The sequence below is a fragment of the Elephantulus edwardii genome, unplaced genomic scaffold (assembly GCF_000299155.1).
Source record: "Elephantulus edwardii isolate Elephantulus edwardi_28Jun2011 unplaced genomic scaffold, EleEdw1.0 scaffold00120, whole genome shotgun sequence".
Classification (NCBI taxonomy): domain Eukaryota; kingdom Metazoa; phylum Chordata; class Mammalia; order Macroscelidea; family Macroscelididae; genus Elephantulus; species Elephantulus edwardii.
Window position 1 is genome coordinate 3,934,744 of NW_006399870.1, and position 18,925 is coordinate 3,953,668.

Consider the following 18,925-nt stretch of genomic DNA (forward strand, 5'->3'; position numbering starts at 1 on the left):
GTTGTGCATAGGGTCGCTATGAGTCGGAAATGACTCGATGGCACATAACAACAACAATATATATATATATATTTTTTTTTTCACTTGAGTGAAGGGAAAGGCAATATAGAGACATCAACACAAAATGATCAAAGTACAAGATGACGTTGGGAAGAGCACAAGAGTTAATGGTATAAAAGGTAAATACTATTATACACAATCCAGTGATAAATGGTAACTTTAAAATGAACAGAGAGAGCTCTGGTGGCCTACTGGTAAGGAATTGAGCGGCCAACTGAGAGGCATGCAGTTCAAATGCATTATCTGCTTGGTTAGATAAAAATGGACAATCTCCTCTTGTGAGATATACTGCCTCTGAAAAGCCACTGCAGGGTCAGCTTTGGGTGGTTCTGACTTGATGGAACACACCACCATCACCATCAGGAGTGGACAGACGTGTGAACTGAGTTACTGGGAGAAGGTGAATGGGAACTAAACCCATGTATATATTTTGGTTTGACAGAGCATACTCCTACATCTATTTATGAATGCTCAAATAACTACCATGAACTTAGTCAAGTATACAGGGGAAAAGTTATGAAAACTTCTTAGCCATAACCATATATTTTAAAGGTATGAGCCACAGAGGCCATGGGCCTCTGGGATATCAGGGTCAATTTTTATAACACAGTCTACAAAATCAATGTTCTATATCCTACCATAGTGGGTGGAAATCAAGGTCTTAAAAGCTGAGAAGCCCTCAAGGTCTTAAAAGCTGAGAAGCCCTCTATGGTGCAACCGTAGATTTCTCCTCATCTTGAGTAAAGAAAAGAGTGAGTAAAATTAAAGACACATGAACAAAACTAGATCAAAGGATTATGCAAACCTCAACCTCCATGGCTCTGAGATCAGAACTAGGTGGTACCTGTCTACCACTGACAATCACACTGAAAAAGATCCCAATAGGAGATTCTGGATAGAGATGGAGAAAAATGTAAAACAAAATTAAAGATCATAAAAAAGACCAGCAGAAATTAGTAGAATCTTTGAAACTATGATCCTTAAATCCTCTTTAAGCCTAGAGTTAAACTTACTCCCTAGGTTCAACTTTCAAATGTCAGGCAGGCCTATTAGATGAACAATAACACCCAAGAAGTATATACCATTTGGTACAATCAACCATATGAGATCAAAAGGGCAGCATTTGCCCAAGGATAAAGTTCAGAAGGCAGGACAAAAGGATGAGTGGAACCCGTAAACACAGGGGGGAAGTGGGAAGAGTGCTGTTTTATTGTGGGGACTGTTATCAATGTCACAAAGCAAAATGTGTGTGGACTGTGAAATTTGTTCTGTAAGCTTGGACTCAAGTCACAATAATTTTTTTTTTTAAAGACAGCATAATGTTTAATATGGACATTTTTTACTAGTTAAACAAAACTAGTAAAATTGGTTTCAGGAAGACTTTGGGTGATATTTTTGGTTTAAGTTTTAAAGGTTATATCTAGGCAACAGTTTTAAGAGTTCATCCAGTCTGCATGGCTCCAGAAAGTCTGGAGTTCATGAGACCTTGAAATTTTGTTCTGCAATTCTCCTACTCCCCTTGATCCAACATTTCTGTAAAAAATCTTAGATCTAAATGTTCAGTAACAGTAGCATCATACCATGAAGTTGCTCTGGTTTCATGGCAAAGGCAGCTGTCTATGGAAGCAATTAGCCATGCATCTCACATTGTCCTTCTATTGACTCTCTCTCCTCTGTTGCTCTAGGAAAAGAGAGGCCCAGTGTTGTGCCTTGGCTTTTAAGATGCCAGATACTACATAACTAGGCAGAACAGAAGCAGCAAGCACATCATTAGGCCAATTAACTGGAATGCCCCGTGAAACCATGGCCCTAAATCTTCAAACCGAGAAACCAAATATCATGAGATGTTAAGTTATGCACAAGCAGCCTCTGCAGCTACTCCTTTCTGCCTTTTCTTTTTTTTGGTTGATGTAAATATGTCTGTCATACAACTCTCGCCATTTCAACTTTTTACAGGTGTGTAATATCTTGACAGCAATTACAGTGGACTGTGCAGCCCTATTCATAATCAATGTAATCCATTACTGTTAACTCCCCCCTCCTTTGGTCTCTATAGATTTGTCTTGTCTTTGTTTTTATATAAATGAGATCATACAGTATTTGTTCTTCTCTGACTGACTCATTACATGCACATATCTTCAAGGCCCATCCACACTACAGCATATAGCAAAATTTCATTTCATATACTGGCTGAGCAGTACTGGTATTTCTTTATTCAAAGTCATAGGACTATTTGTCCTATATTATTTTATGCCTGTTTGTACTCTGCTACCTAAAATATTACACTTTGCTTATTATATAAATGATCTTTTCATGCTTGGACTGGAAGCCTTTTAATAATTGGCCTGTATTTTGATGCTGGCACCTACTCGAGTGCCTGATTCTGCAATATTGAGTGGGCACGCCATACTGACTGGGATTGACGTAACACCTTATAGTTGCAGCTACCTTAGGTGTTTCTGGGTTAAAGTACTATGTTGGGCTATAGCCTGTAGGAGGGCCACTGGGCCTGCAGCCCAATAGGAAAGCAGAGAAGGCAGAGCAGTTGCTACAGGTGAAGTATCTGGGTCTACAGAGAGAAGTCCCCAAGACAACAGTGGCTCATCTGCTTCTCACTATCTATCTCCAGGGCAAAGGACCAATCTCTCTGAGGGACACATGAGCCCATAGGACAAAGGAGGAGGAAACTGGCTCTGCAGTCCACCTGCCTGCATGTGGTCTGTGCCCTAGTTAAGACCTCAGCCATCATAGACTCCATCAGGGTTCCTGTTTCCCTAGAACCAGCAGGCTGGTCCTGCACTGTGGGGAGAACATTACTCAGAGGCACGCCAGTTCCTTGCACATCTGTTCTCCACTCTGAGGCACTCTGAGGCAGGGTGGGTGATGGCAGTGACACAGACACCTCAAAGGAGCAGATAACACTCCTCCTATAGTTAGCTAAGTGTTCAGCAAACACAGTTTATGGCTAACTCTTCTATGTCGGTCTACTTTGATCTTATACTATGAATGAGCACCTCCTCTCCCAAACTGTAAATCCTTTAAGATGCCGTGAACACCATGAAGTGTAGTGATGGTAATCCACAATCCAGCTAAGTGAGATATGACAGGACCAAACCATGTAAACAGGTAAGAGGGAAAGGGGAGTAACCCATTGTTAATGTTAAATCCAGTAACTGTGTCTCTCAGTAAAAGCAAGGAAATGCAAGGATGAGGCAGAGTGCTTGTGATGAAGACTCCTCCATGGATTCCTGCTGGTCTGTCCCATGCTGGATCCCTCGAGAAACGATCCCATAAATCTTGTGCCAGCGCCAATGCACGTGGGACTCTGAACATGGCACAGCGATAGGCAGCACAAGAGCTCAACCTAGGGAAGAGTTAGTGGGAAATCCCAGAGACAGTAGAAGGGAAGTGAGTGGGGAAATACACAAATCTGATCACACTTTCTAAAGGCAGCATGAAGAGTAAGTATAATAGAGAAGCTCAGAAAGCACTCAGAGTACACAGGTCATCTGCCTGCCCACAAGCAATCACCTAGCAACAGCTAGAATTATCTGCCAATTAGGGGTGGGAGGTGTCCAGCCTGCGTCAAGAATGCCCAACATGCTTTGCAATCATTCCCTTCTCCCCAGTGCGCTTCCTCCTAGGCTCATGTTAGCATCGCCTCCTCCATCAGACACTGTGGAAAGTGCAAAGTGAGTGCTCTAGGTAAGCTGGACTTGGTTTTCAATTTATAGTTTAGAACAGGGTTCAGAGTTATTGTGCAAAGGGTTGTTATGAGTTGCAAGTGACTCAACAGCACTTAACAACAAGCCATTTGTAAGGCTTTTGAAAACATTGGGGGGGGGGGCAAAAGAGCAGACATAGTAGCCATAGTTTGCTGTTTACCATAAGATATGGATTCCTCTCAAGTATTTGAAAATAAAGAAATACAAAGTTATGTTAACAAGAGGTTTGGAAGGCAAGCACACTGTAAACTGCCTCTATTCCATCCCAAAGATGCAACTACAAATCACTAGAAGGTCTCCCCTACTTCCCTAGGAGACCAGAGTCTCATAGCTGAAGGGAGAACTGACAAGAGTTGTTGTTAAGGCAATTCCCTGTTCCTAGCCTCCTTCTCAGCCTAATGTTTTTGTTATGTGTCTTCAAGTCAGAACTGACCCACAGCTGACTCTCCAGCCGGTTTTCAGAAGTTGTAAACTGCACAGGAAGAGGCCTGCCCATCTTTCTCCTGTGGAGCAGCTGATGAATTTGAACTTCATGTCTTTGGGTTGGCAGTGTAGCTCCTTATCACACTAGGCCACTAGAGCTCTCTCAGTCCAATAGGAGGAAACTTTTGTAGTCAAGATGCTTCACGGAACTATTTGCCATTAATGGCCTAGGAGGGAGTTATGCCTCTGTGGAAGTCAGTTTTGTCCCATAGGATCATCTCATCAGAGGTACTCTGATAATGTGTACCAAGAGTCAGGATGGTCAGTCTCAGATTCTTGTATGTCAGTCAGCAGAAGTCCCTCCAAGGAGCTTTCTCTTCACCCTAGTTGGACAACTACAGATTGCTAGCTGAAAACCCAGCAAAAATTCTCCTTCTACAGATTGCTAGCTGAAAACCCAGCAAAAATTCTTCTTTATGGCAGCTGCCCATATGCACCCCGACTTCCTGGACTATAGGAAATTTACTGGATAATCAACACACCTCTGGTTGCCTCATAAAACACATGCAGCTCTTCTTCTCAAGGCCTGCCAACAACTTAACCAGTATTAATATACATGAAAGTACTCATGTGCTTTCCATGTAATATTTTAAGGGTTAATGAACTAAAATATGGAAAGTCTTTATTTAGGTTTTTTAGAAGCATAGGCTTGACTGGTGCTAACAAGATCAGATACATCCACAAGAATCAATTTTAAAATAAAAATTAAAAAAAATCCCACATAATACTCATTTGACTTTGGGGCACAGGTGTCCATGTTTGCCCTCTTGTACATTTCCCAAGTGTGATCGTGTGGTCATATTTGGTTCACTGAGCCCTGTTTCACAAGCTTTGCCTCAAAGCGTGCCCCATTCTGCCTTGAATTCTCCATTAATGCTCTGAAAATGAGTCCCATTAAGAAGTGTCTCTTCTAATTATTATGGCATATCTCACAGGAGCCTTTACATACTTCCTTGTATCTTTAAAAAAAAAAAACACAAAGAAAACTATGAGGCCATGGATATTAAAAGGTGGCTTAGCAGTGGGATTTTGATCATCCATGCAGGAGGCCCAGACCTGAATCTACTTTAAAACAACTTACACCAAGTGGCAACTGTCAGTGGAGGCGTGTGTGTCACGATGCAGCTGAACAGGTTCTGATGGAAGTTCCAGACTAAAATCTATCGGCAGAAAGGCCTGGTAACTAGCTTCAAAATCCAACCAATGAAAACCCTGAGGAACACAATACTCTGAATCCTGCTGTGTGCGGAGTCACTATGACCTGGGGGCAGACTTGGAAGCAGCTAACTGGGGCTGACTTGACAGCAGATAACAACAATAGCTAATGATAACAGCAGCTAAAGACAGCAGTTGCTAGAGTAGCTGGCCTTAGGTTGTATCTGACAGAGGGAATAGCTTCCCTACACACTTGCTAGCACTGTTTACACAGACCAAGCCGTATGATAAAGTGTGCTAGGCGGAGAGAATATCCTGATTGTACTTAAAAGCTTCGTATCAAAACAAAACATATATACCTTTGGTGAATAAGTAATATTTTATAGTCTGGGGTCAACGTTCAACTGCATCATTCAAACAGTTGATGTAGGAAGATAAGGATCACAAGTCTTAGAATCCTTATGAACTGGGAGAAATCAGGCTCCACTTGGCAGAAGAGCATGGAGTGGAAGAAAGATAGAAAGCTGCAAAAGCAGGTACAGTGACATTTAGATTTAACAGTTCCTTATCCTTGTTCTCTTAATGATCTTTGGTGGCAAAGTGCATTATTTGTTGTGCTGCTAACCAAAAGGTCAGTGGTATGGATCCACCAGGCCTTAGGGAAAAAGACAGTCCATCTCCTTCCATAAAGATGTACAAGCTTCGGAGGCCCATTAGGAATGACTAACGAGTGAGCTCCAATCGACTCAATGGCAGATGGGTTTGATGTGGTCTGTATCCTAGTTCCCTCGGCAAGGTTACTATTCCAAGGATACATGTGGCAGCCTCCCGTGGCTCCAGTGTTAGGTTACTCCAGAGTTCAACTACAGAGTTTGACCGCCTCTTCCACAAGCTGAAGCAAGAAGCCCACCCTCTTAGCTGTGACCAACAGACAGATCTACACTCTCTCTTTCATTCTAAGTGTTTATGTTTATCTAAGAGGAGTTGAGGAAAAGAAAAAAAAATCCAGACCATAAATTCTATAAATTCTTAGATCTGATTAGTGTATCCAGTTAATAAAAAAGGGATACAGTGGTGGCATTTAGAGGCTCAGGTTCAGGGATGGAGATGGGTTAAGTGTTAAAAAAAAAAGAAGCTGGGACCTGGCCTTGTGCAGCGTAAAATGAGGTGCCCGGCACCTGGGAGATGCCTGAGAGAATAGTGGGGGCAGGGCCCAAGTCCACCTGTGAGGTCAGGAAAGGCTTACATATGGGTGGGATGTTTGCTGGGCTTTGAAAAATGAGTAAAGGGTAGAGGAAGGCATAGCTTACAGAAAGATGTGCACACAATGGAGAAATAAAAAAACTCAAAAAACACCAAAAGTGTCTGGAAGCTACAAGTAGTGATGAAGACTGGCTTAGAGAGATGAGGCTGGACAGGGAGACAGCGGCCAGCGCGTGTAGATTTTGGATGCTCAGCTTGCACTGTCTCCCTTTAACCAACAAGTAGTCTGTGAGAAAAAAAAAATGAAGGTGGGACTGACCACTTGAGAATAGCTTTCTAGAAATTTCACCCTGACAGAAGATGAACTGAAAGAGGAGAATAAAGCTTGGAAGACTTGTTAGGGGGTCACAAAGGGAATGGTATTGAAACTCAGGAGAAAGCAAGATTTAAGATCTATCATAAAGTTGCTATGTTCCTTTGAATTGCCTGTGATTTAAGTGACCCTACGCACAATAGCTGTGAACCCTGCCCTGTCCTGAACCAATCTCACTGCCTCTAACACATCTACTCCTATTAACCTCATCACTGTGTCAATCCATCTCATCCAGGGTCTTCCTCTCCATTGTCCCTCTATTCTTTCAAGCATGAAGTCCCTCCCCAAGGACTGGTTCCTCCTGGTAACATGCCCAACGTATGTGAGACTGAGCTTCAAAATCTTTGCCTCCAGAGAGCAGCTTGCTTTCACTCTTCCCAAGAGAGATCTGTTGTTCTCTCGGCCGTCCATGGTATGTTCAACTTAAAAGCTACTTGGAGGTGTGAGGAGAGTGAAGTCTAAGATAACTTTTCCAGGTGACATCAGTTAAAATGGGGAAAGTAGGAAAGGCAAGGCTGGGGCTACAGTACATGGAAAGAACAGGGATAGAAATCTTCAAGTTGATGAGGTACCTGTGGGGCATCTAATAAGGACATCAAGCAGACAGCTAGAAACATAGATGTGAAGCTTGGAAGAAGATTCAGATCAGGCCAAAGAAAGAACTTGGATGTCATCAGAGTACACGAAGACATTAAGTCATGAATGTAAATGGTAAAGCTATAGAGTGAGAAGGGGACAGGGAGCAGATGTTACACCTCTACCAGACTATCTCTAAATAGTAAGATCTAAATGGGACCTTTGTTGAGCAAGATCTGGGTGACTGTGAAGAAATTAGTCCAGAGCAATCCAACACTTGTTAAGTGCCATTGAGTCTATGACATACAGCAACCCTACGAACAGCACACTCGAACCCTGTGCTAGTCTCACAATCTCTGACACATTTGAGCCCACTCCTGCAGTCACTGTGTTCAATGCACCAGATTTCTGCTGGTGTCCACTCATTGTAGGAACTGACTCAGAGCTGTAAATCACAAGGGAGGAGATTGCCTATCTTCTCCCACAGAGCTGCTGGCAAATTTGAACCTCCAGAGAGGAGGCATGGTTTCTGGGATAGACACACAACTGCCTATGGACTGAACCACTATAGCTCCCTTTGCATGTAGCTATGCAGTGTCTTGTCATTAGCTTTTCCTTGAATTATCTGCATTCCTGGGGAAGACCATGAGAAGGTGGCAATCTTCCTGGGGAAAAGGTAAAATAGCCCAAAGGTGAGGGCAACCTGGACCAGACATCTACTATAGAAGGTTCACAAAGGAACCATGATTTGATTGCATGGGTCACAGTTTTAAAGGGTCTAAAAGTTGGCAGCTAAATATGCACTAGAAGACAAGCCTGGAAGTTTGCTTCTGAAGTCATGCAAATCGATGGGTTCTGCCCACATAAGGCAACCATGGGTTGGAATTAACCCTATGGCAATGAGCAATCGTAAACCTGGGAATTTTGAGGTGAAAAAAAGAGAAAATGATAATCATAATCATCCTCATTTCCCTTTACTGAGTACCTAAGGTATGTGACAAACCCAGCACTTCACACATCTATCACTATACTTGCTGGAGTGTTGGCTAGGTGTAGGTTCCACCTTGAAGATATGCAACGACAGCAAATCACTATCCTCAAAATATCCTGTCGACATTGGTATTATCGCAACTTGTGACTTACAGAATGGAATAACTTCAGCCTGTTTGGCCTTTAATGAACCATAGGTGGGACAAAGGCACTTTCAGCAGGAGGAAGAAAAAAGTAACCACAAGGATAAAAGAATTTTCAAACTGGAAAACTCCCTTCCACTTTCACTTTAGGAAATTCCATGCCAGGATTTAGGCAGGAAGAAAATCCAAAAGATTATGTTTTATAAAGCAGAAGAAGAAAGGAGCTGGGAACAAAATGCAAAAATGTAAATTTCCTTATTTTCACACATTACAGGTTTACTTCATAATTTGACCAAAGTTCCCCCCTTGCTTTTGATAGTCAGATTACTCAAACAGAGCAATGAAGGAGAAAAACCACATGACCACAACTTCAGCAAATTTACTTTCTAGGCTTACGCTTCTGTCTGAGTTCAGTTCCCAGAGAACTTTGTTCACACCCTGCTTCTTTGGGGAAATCAGGAGGAATCAAAAAGCTAAGAAAAGTCACTGTGTCCCCATAAATAGACTAGAGTCGCTTTCCTCCCCCAAACACTTCAAACTCATAGACTAGTATTTCTTTAAAAAAACAAAACCAAAACCAAAGCTCCACCTTGATGATCCTCATTTGGATTTCTGGAGGCTTTACTTGACACAGAAGGAGATCACTCATCTTTTCCTTGGGGAATGACCTCAGCTCCCCCTTATCCACTATCAGTCACTGTATGTACTTTAGAGACACAAACTCCTCCTTGCACCAAACACGCTTAAATTAACCTGGCTATTCTGATGTCTTAGCCTTAATTAAACAACACATCCTAGGGTCAAGTAATAAGACACATATTGTCTGTAATCAATATTAATGATACTGTGTATATCATTCTATTACCACTCCCTGGGATAGAATTCCTGGGTGATACAAACAGCACACTTAAGTGCTAACTTAAAGTACAGCAGTTCAAATCTACTTAGAACTTTGAAGAAAAAAAAAAGGCTGTTGATCTGTTCCAAAAGATTACGAAGATTAGCCACTGAAAGCCCTACGGTGCACAGTTCTATTCTGAAACCCATGGGGCTTATTCCCTCTGTAACCATGAATAATTACAGTGAGTATATACTAATGCTTGTATCATCAAACATGCAGCAGTTACTGCTCTAAACTCAACAGGTATGATGGGCCCATATGGTAAACGTGCACTCCCTATAGATAAGAATGACAATCTAACTTTGGGAGAAGGGGATAGGGATATGAAGGAAAGCTTGGTTACTCATCAGGTTGCAAATGGATTTTGCAAATAGAACTCTGTCTTTATTACTTGAATTTTTTTTTTTTTTTGTACAGAGTGTGTCATCTTTTATGGGACAGAGTTCTCAATCTAGGAGACAGAGGGCTGTTGAAGAAGGGAAGAGCGTCAGGGCAAAGGCACCCGGGCAGGAATGCAGGCGGTGCCTCTTAGTGGTACTTCCGTAACCGTTCATGTTTGAGCTCCTTGTAAGAAAGGCAGTAGCTAAACACCACGTAAGCTGTCAGCACCATGGACAGCCCAGCGATGCCCCCTTCTTCACATTGACGTACTTGTTGTAGTACCGGTAGTAGCCTCGCTGGAACGCTCCTGTGATGCCACTCGGGGTGAAGTCCCGCATCAGTATCCAGCTGGGCAGCTCCCCCAGTTTTACATCCAAGAGCTTCCTCTCCTTCAGTGGTATGACGGAGGCCATCTTGGAGTCCTGGGCGTCCGTAGGCCGGGGCGCACGAGGAATATTACTTGAATTTTTATAAAAGAATCCTCTACAAGGACTCAGGACTCCCTGAATGGCTCAAACAGTTAGGTGCTGAACTGCTGGGTGGAAGTTGGGAGGTTCAAATTCACTCAAAGGGCTTGAAAGGCAGGGCTGGCAATTTACGTCAGAAAGGTGACACACAGCCTTAAAACCCCAAAGGGGTGCAGTTCTACTGACACACATGGGGTTCCAGTCAAGCCAGTCAAGTTTCTAGTCAGAACTGACTTAAAAGCAGACAAGAATAACAGAGGAGCTCAAAACATGATTCTCTGACATCACCACCATCCTCATACAGCGATTATTATCCCTACTTTATAGGTGAGCACACTGCAGCTTTCAGGGCAGGATTCTCCCAAAGCTCTATGGTCTGCTTAGTCTAGAATACTGAGGGTCTAGGAGGCACTTTCAGTGGAAACATGAGAGGGTTCTTAGAAAACTCATCAGGGATGAGATCAAAAGATGCGCAAAGTCAAAGGCCAAAGGGCAAGTACAATAGGCACCTCCTCAACTTTTCACTCAGATTGGAGGAAGTCTTGGTACCATTCCTCCTAGAAGAGCTATTTTTATTATCTCTGTCGTGGGGACTTGTAGGGTCCCTCTCATCCACTGGTGAGGCACTACCTATGACTGATGATATATTAACTTGTCTGTCCACACTTTCTTTTATGGAATCAAAGAATTCATGAAATAACTTTAAAATACTAACTTAAAATATTAATTCCAGATAGGCAACAGTTTAGAAACCATTATATGAAACTCAACATCAAGTAGATAAAGATTCTCACCACTGGGCCAATTGCCAGCACCATGATAGATGGAGAAGGCATTGAGATAATTAATAATTTCAACTTGCTCGACTCCACAATCAACACTCTTGGCACCAGCAGTCAGGAAATCAAAAGACAAACGCCACTGGGAAAATCTGTGGTCAGGAACCTCTCCAGAGTACCAAGAAGTCAGTCTAGATGTCAGTCTAGAGACTAATTTGCACCTGATTCAGACTATAGTCTTTGCAACTACTTGCTATATGCATCAGAGAGCTGGACAATGATGAAGGATGACAGAAGAAGACCGATGCCTTTGAGTTGTGGTGCTGGAGAAGAATACTGAACACATGATGGACCACTAAAAGAACAAACAAGTCTGTCTCTTTGAGAAGATAAAACCAAGTTTCTCCTTGGAGGCAAGAATTTTAAAGCTCCAATTCATATACTTTCGGCACATGGCCAGTAGCGAACAGTCCTTGGAAAAAGACATCATGATTGGATGGGTGAAGGAACCGTGCAGGAGAGGAAGAACCTCAAATGAGATGGACTGACATGGTAACTAGGATAATGGGGGTAGGTGTTTCGGAGTCAGAGAGACTGGCTAAGGACAGGGCAGGCTTCAGAGCTGTCGTACACAGAGTCGCTATGACTCGCAGGTGACAACATGCTTAACATTTAAAATGCTTTAGATTCATATTCCCTGGCCAGTAGTTTTTGGTGTGTTTTTTTTTTTCCCCCAGCAACAAGCTGATCTTCCACTGGAGAAAGACATTTGGCAATGTCTGGAGGTAACCTGTGGATATCACAAATGGGAGATACCATTGTTAACTCTCACAGGTAGCAGCCAGAGATGCCATGATAAATCCTGTCCCAAGAGCATTATGTTCACAGTGCCTAAGCCAGAAGTAGGAAAACAGAAGTATGTAACACACTCTCTACTCCCTTTTCTGGTCACTAACTCATTGACTAGCATTAAGTCGAAAATGACTCATAGCTGACCCTCCAGGGGGTTTTCAGAGGCTATAAATCACATAGGAGGAGACTGTCTAACTTGTTCCAAGAAGCTAGTGAGTTCAACACACCTCTGTCTGTGACGGCAGCACAACTCCTTACCTACTAGGCCACGAGAGTAGAGTAGAAAGTAGGGTTGGGGGAGGGAAGCTTCCAAAACCCCAAAGCAGGTGCCACTGAGCTGATTCCCAATTCACAGCAACTCTATGTATGCAAAGTAGAATGCTCCCTAAGGGTTCTGAAAGCTGTGACTTTTTGCAGGTAGGGAAGCTGGCCCTTCTTTCAAGATGTCTGTACAGGAGTTCAAATTAAAGACCTCTTTGTTATAATTTACCAAGGAACTTTGGGAGAGGAAAATGTCTCTCATAATCTAACTCTGAAATAACCAAAAAATTCCCTTAGGATCAGGCAGTCTTCAACCTGGTTTTGATTTCTTTAGCCTTTCACTCACCCATTGTTGTGGAGCCAGAACCAATTCATAACTGACCCTCTATTGGGTTTCCAAGGCTGTAAATGGCATGGGAGGAGACTGTCTAGCTCTTTCTCTCACGGAGCAGTTGTGGATTTTACCGCAGAGAGGCACAGCTTTTGGGTTAGCAGCACAACTCCCTAGAAACTATGCTACCAGTTTTTCCTAAGTAGCAAGAGGCAACATGCTTCAGTTGGACTACTGGAGTGCAGAGCCAGGAGGACACGGATTCCTGTTCTGGAGTTCCTACTACCAGTGCTTCAGTGTCCCCTCTCTATCAAGGGGAAAAAAAGAAAATTGTTTGCTTGAGTTCTCAGGATCTGGGAAAGAACATTTAAGTCTTCTCCAGGAAAGCACTAAAAGATCACCACTATACAAGGAACGTATGAAATAGGTAACAGCGTTCTTTACTAGAAGTGTTTAGCCCACAGGGCTTAATAAACACAAAATCACTGATAATCTCAGAATTGAAAGCAACCCAGTCCTATCTGAGGGTTCCCCAAATTTTCTTTATTATTACTACTCTATATTGTCTAGTTCTAATTGTTAGTAATCATGTTTAAAGACCAGCAGAGCATTAAAAAATTTTTATCATTTGAGGTTCTAGAAGTATTTCTTTGCCTTTAAGGAGAAAAGTGCATCAGCTGAAAAACAGAATCCTAATAAAAAAGTCTTAAAATGTAAGCTTGTTGTAATGGGCCATCCAGCCAAAAGTGGCTCATAGCTGATCTCCAGCTGCTTTTCAGAGGCTGTAAATCAAACTGGAGGAGGCTGCTCATCTTTCTCTTGAGGAGCAACCAGGGAATTCAACTCCTTGCCTTGGTTTTGGCAGTGCAACTCTATCTATCTATTGGTCCACTAGAGCTCCCTACATGTAGGCTAGGTAACTGAAAAGATCACAATTCTTTAAACTATATGGAGAAAAGAATAAAGATTACACAAGAGAGAAGCTGGTGGGTAGCATCTTCGATAATCTATATCTAAAATCAACAAGGTGTGAGTGGGAATGCAACAAATTGAGACAGAGGGCCTGTTGAGTCTGGGTTTGAGCGTCCTGGATGTCTATATGGTGGGGACTTCATCTTAGTAGGGTCCTATCCCCTAATATATCCATCCTTTTTCAGCTAGCGCTGACCTTAGCAGCAGGTGGCAGAGAACCTAGTATTGTACAGGTACCAATCTGCAGAAAGGCAAGAACGAGTCCTTTCATCCTCATTCATCCCCACCTCCCTCTGTGCGCTGTCACATCTGGCACTGATAGTGGCCACGCTGGGAGTCACGACGAGCAGGACTTGCAGCCGGGCCTAAGGCCCAGCATGCAGCTGCAAAGGGGCTCCAAATGGACCCTGAGGCTGCGCCTGTGCCACCCGGGCCCCACCTCCATGACAAGCTCAACTGCTTGCTGCTGCTGGCCTTGAACTCACCGATTTGCCCGATGAATTCGATCTTAATGCCTTGGTGTTCCAGACGCTTATTGGGGTTCTTGAGCATGAGGCTCACCTTCCCGGAGACCGTCTCCCCATCGTAGAAGAGGAAATACTTCTCCTTCTTGCCATCCTCCGTCTTATGCTCGGCCCGCTTCCTACTCTCCGCATCGCTCAGCAAGATCTCCACCTCCACGCTCTGGCCAAAGCCGAAGAAGCTCATCGCACCGCACTCGGGGCTGCGCAGGGGCCAGTGTCAGCAAGGCCTCCTTTTCTTGCTTCCTTTCTGGGTGGATGCAGGGTGCTGTCTCCGGCTCCAGCAGGCCAAATGACACCCGATTCGGAGTGTCCGGGCCGGGCTAGGGCATGAGCCCGTCCTGTGCAAGGGGGTGGGTTGCGACGCGCGGGATTGGAGGCTGGACTAGGGCTCTCTGCTCCTGTAGCCTTAGGCAGTCTGCGGCCTCGAAAAGATTAGCGTCGGCACAGCAATGCCAGCCTTGCAGCGGGACACCCCACACCTGGAGTATCGTGGCGGTGCGGAGTTTGTAGATGTTGCCTTTGCACCCGCCAGGGAAGCTCAGCGCAGGGCTGCAGGACGAGCCTCTCGGCTGCCCCCAGTGCGGAGATCCGACGTGCTCCAGCGGCGTCGCGGAACCAAGGATCGCCCTGGGGAAGGGAGGCGGGGGCAGAGTTCGCTGGGGTTGGTCGCCGGCCGCCCACAAGGGGGTTGTAGCGCATGCGCACGTCCCTGCTCCGGGATGCCAGCGCGCGCACTGCGCATGTGCAACAGGAGCCACGCAGCTGGCCTCGCCCATCCTTGAATGGTCACTCTTTGCCTTGGGAAACTGTCATCTCCCTCCCACCAGATGAAAAGCACTGCAGACCTTTTCCCGAGTCTTCGTGGTTGCTCATTCCTTATTATTTTAATACCTCATTGAGCTGTCACATTCTCATGATATGTACATTGTCCGTTGTCCAAAAGGAGTAAAAATAGCCCTGCACACGTTAATGCTGCTTGAAAGGGTGCAAGGGTAACAATTACTAGAGAAAGGATCCTGCTTCAAAGCCTATAAAATCGCTCATTTAAGCAAAACGGGAAGGACACTCTTCGGCATACCTGCTTAGGTCTTTGGAGAAAAAAAGTTAAAAACAAAACCCAAATCCATTGCCATGAGTTCACTGGGTAAAACTGCCCCGTGGGGTTTCCAAGTCTGCAGTCTCTATGGATCAGACTGCCACATCTTTCTCCTGCACTGGCTGCTGACTTGGAACCATCAACCTTCAATTTGCCAGTAGAGCGTTCACTTAACCATTACACACCGCAGGATAATTGAACAGGTTCAGTGTGGGGCCTGCCCAATTCTCTGCGCATGTGACAGAGCCCTCAGCTGATTGGTTAATAAGAAATATGGCGTTGCCACGACGATTGGCTGGTGAGGAAATTCCGTGTAATCTGATTGGTCAGCAGGAAAGCCTGGGCGCGCGCGCGGGAGCGAGCCCCGAAGTTGACTATTTAGAAGGCGATATTTGTAGTGGAAGCCATGGCTTGGGAAAGCCTCAGGGCAAGTCTGCAGGCCTGGTACCCATTGGACCTCAGCTTGGGTGAGACTACTGGAGGCGTGTGGCGCGGAGTTGGGGGGCACACCTCACAACGCTGGCTCTCAGCGTAGCTGGCTGTGTGGAGGAGGGGGAGGGTAAAGGGAACAGGAACAGAACAGACGGAGCTCTGCTCTGGCTGCTTTGAGTATGCGAGTGAATGCATCTGCCTAGTGAGAAAGAGAAGGGTCTGGCTGGTCTCCTGGCTTGACAGGAGTATATGCTCTCTTCAGGGGTCTGGTGCCCTCAGGTTTGGGCCTGGGGCCGTTGGTGAGAGGGGGTTGAGCCGTGGTAAGGCTCAGCGCTAGAGAGCTATCTCTTAAAACGAAAAAACAAAACACAACTATGGTGCTTGCTTCGTCTCTTTTAGTTATGTCACATTTCCTTTTTCTGTCTTGACCTTCTATTTTCAGAATCTTCTGGGGCAACCTCTTTTATTCCTTCGATTTTAAAGAGCAGATCTAGTTTTGAAGTCATATTTCATTCTCATTGATTTTGCTCACATGTGTTCTAACTAAATCTCTCATAGGCACCGCCAACATCACATGAATAGAACAGAATCTTTGTTTGCCAACTAAACATGCATTTTAACTCTGGCTTTCCGGTACCACCCAGTCCACAAAACTGAGAATCATGGCTCCTCTGGTACCTTTCATACCTCCAATCACTTGTCAACCCTTAAAACGTATCTTGCGTGGTTCTGTGCTCTGTTCCCGATGCCACTATCCAAATTTTTCATTAGCGCTTATCTGGACGATTGCTGGAATATCTCAGCTGCTTTTTGATGCCACCACTCCTGCACATCCAACACTTCTTCCAGGATTGCTTTTTAAAGCAGTTTATTCATTCACGTCTTTAAGCCTTTAAATCATGTCCTCTGTCTCCTAAATAAATAACCACACCCTTGTGTGGTGCCTTATAAATGGTGTGCAGTATAAAAGGACCTTCAGCGACCACGCCAGCCAGCTTTTCTAAAAGCATAATAAATCTTCACTCTACCACATAGTATCCATATGTCATTTGACAAGCTTTTAATCTTACTGTTTGATTTAATCTGTCAAATGAAGAGTATAATATTTCACTGTTTGGTTTTTTTCCCCCCAAAGTTTAAGCTGACACAAACCAACTGTTGAATACTCAATTGCTAAAGAATTCTCAACCTCCATACAAGTTCTTGTATGTATTTGAAAACGCTTCCTGCATTTTCCTCTTTTGTGCTTCCTTACCCTTTTTTTCCTATTCTGAATGCAGTTTCATTTCTTTCCATGGAAAACTCCTAGGTTCAAGTCTAAACAAATTATTTTCTCAACTTTTATTTCCCTTAATATTTCCTTTTATGCCCTCACATGTTATGTATCCTGTACAACTTTAACATTCATCCATTGTAAAAAGAATAGTTGTCATTTACTGATTGTCTTTTAAGTGGCACACACTGTGTACACTTTGTACACTGTACACACTTTCCTTTTCAGTAACCCTTCATCCAATGATGAAAGGGAGGCTAATTACCCATAAGTAATCAATCAAAACAAGACATTAGCCTGATTCTTTCTGACTCAAAACTCAAAATCTTACCCATTACAGGCTGCTTCCCCCCGCCCCCTTCTATTACATGTGTGGAATAGTATGAACTTTGTGGACAAGAATCATCTGGTGTTCATATTTGTATTCAAAATATTTATCACAGAGACTTCTCTATAGTACTTTCTCCAAAAAAGTACTTTTTGAGCGGGTAAATGATGTGTTCTTCTATCCCAAGTGCAAGCTCTGGTAATAATCTATAACAAGTTTCACTACTAACCGTAGCACTTGGGTCCTGTGTCCACGCCTAGTGGTCAGGCAGTCTCCTGACATTGTGATTTACAGTCTTGGAAACCTGATGGAGAGTGGCTGAGTGAGTTTTTTGAGTTTAATCCCAAGTGAAGTCAGTAGAGAAGATGGTATCTCCATTTTACGGTTGAGGAAACAAAGCGTAATGAGTATTGGACCTGAATTTACTGGTTTGAACAGAAGATCATGTCTAAAGCTTATTAATGGCAGAATCATTAATAGGGTTAACATCAGATTTTTGATTGTAGTTAAACCTTGATAGATGTGATTCAGAAATATTGGTGTCCCCAGCAACAATAGCAGAGTTCAACAGGGCAGCAAACAACAAATGTGGGCAGGTTGCAGAGAGATTCCCACTGGTGGTGGGAATGCAAAATGGTACAACCACTATGGAGGGCAGCCTGGCGCTTCCTCAAAAAGTTGGAAATACATTTGACTCAGCAATTCCACTACCCTCAGAGCCACAATTCAAACAGCTGGATGCATACCAATGTTTATTGCTGCATTATTCATTATAGCAAAGAGATAGAAGCAACTCAAGTGCCCATCAATAAATGAGTGGACAGAAAAGCTATAGTACATCCACACAGTGGAATACTACCGAGCATTGAAAAACACTGAAATAGTAAAACATTACATAACATGGAGGAGCTTTGAGGACATGATATTGAGTGAAATATCTCAAATCACAAAAGGATATCTGCATAACACCACTGTTATAAAGTAGGACAGACCTGGGGGGGGGATTGGGGAGGGCATGAGGAGAGGATGGATAGTGAACTTTGCATTAGAACAGATGAGGGGAAGAACTGTCTGAAAGTAATTTATGATTATGCATTATATGTATGAGAACAATCTGGAACGAGGGTTGCATTGTGGGGTAGGCTGAGGGATGGGGAAGGAAGGAGGGAGAGAATGCAACAATGAAAGAAGAGAAGAAATAATTGGTGTGCATTGAAAATGTGTATATAAAATAAATGAGGATATACAAGAGAAAGAGAAGCTAGAAAAGATGCAGAAACTTCTTTAGAAAGTGACTAGGAGAGAATAAGAGAGCTCTGGTGGCGTAAGGCTAAGAAGCTGTGCTGCAGTCCCAAAAGCATGTGGTTCAAATCTGCCAGCTGCTCTGCAGAGGGATGGGTAATCTCCCTCGCAGATAAACTGCCTCTGAAAACCCACCAAAGGGTCAGTATGGGTTGCCAGCACATGACAACAACAACAGGAGAGAATAATTAGTTATGCTACACTGTCTATTCTGAAAATTATCAAAAAACGACTGGAATGGTACATCAGTAGAGAACTATTTGAAGTGCAGTCTGGGTTTAGAAGAGTCTGTGTTACTAAGGGATATTATAGCTAATG

At 43.7% G+C, this 18,925-nt stretch overlaps 2 protein-coding genes and 1 pseudogene across 2 annotated transcripts in view; 1 reads left to right on the forward strand and 2 right to left on the reverse strand.

The window, feature by feature from the left end:
- VPS26B (vacuolar protein sorting 26 homolog B (S. pombe)) overlaps positions 1 to 14,360 on the reverse strand; it is a 48,423-nt gene extending 34,063 nt beyond the window's left edge. Inside the window, exon 1 of the mRNA XM_006892815.1 lies at positions 14,138 to 14,360. Coding sequence (XP_006892877.1) covers positions 14,138 to 14,360 — 223 coding nt within the window. The remainder of the gene's footprint in view (positions 1 to 14,137) is intronic.
- On the reverse strand, positions 10,138 to 10,403 carry LOC102864898 (annotated as a pseudogene).
- Positions 14,361 to 15,545: 1,185 nt separating the features above from the next.
- Positions 15,546 to 18,925, forward strand: part of NCAPD3 (non-SMC condensin II complex, subunit D3) — a 133,575-nt gene continuing 130,195 nt past the window's right edge. The window contains exons 1-2 of the mRNA XM_006892853.1: positions 15,546 to 15,739; positions 15,984 to 16,003. Of these exons, the coding sequence (XP_006892915.1) occupies positions 15,546 to 15,739; positions 15,984 to 16,003 (214 nt within the window). The remainder of the gene's footprint in view (positions 15,740 to 15,983; positions 16,004 to 18,925) is intronic.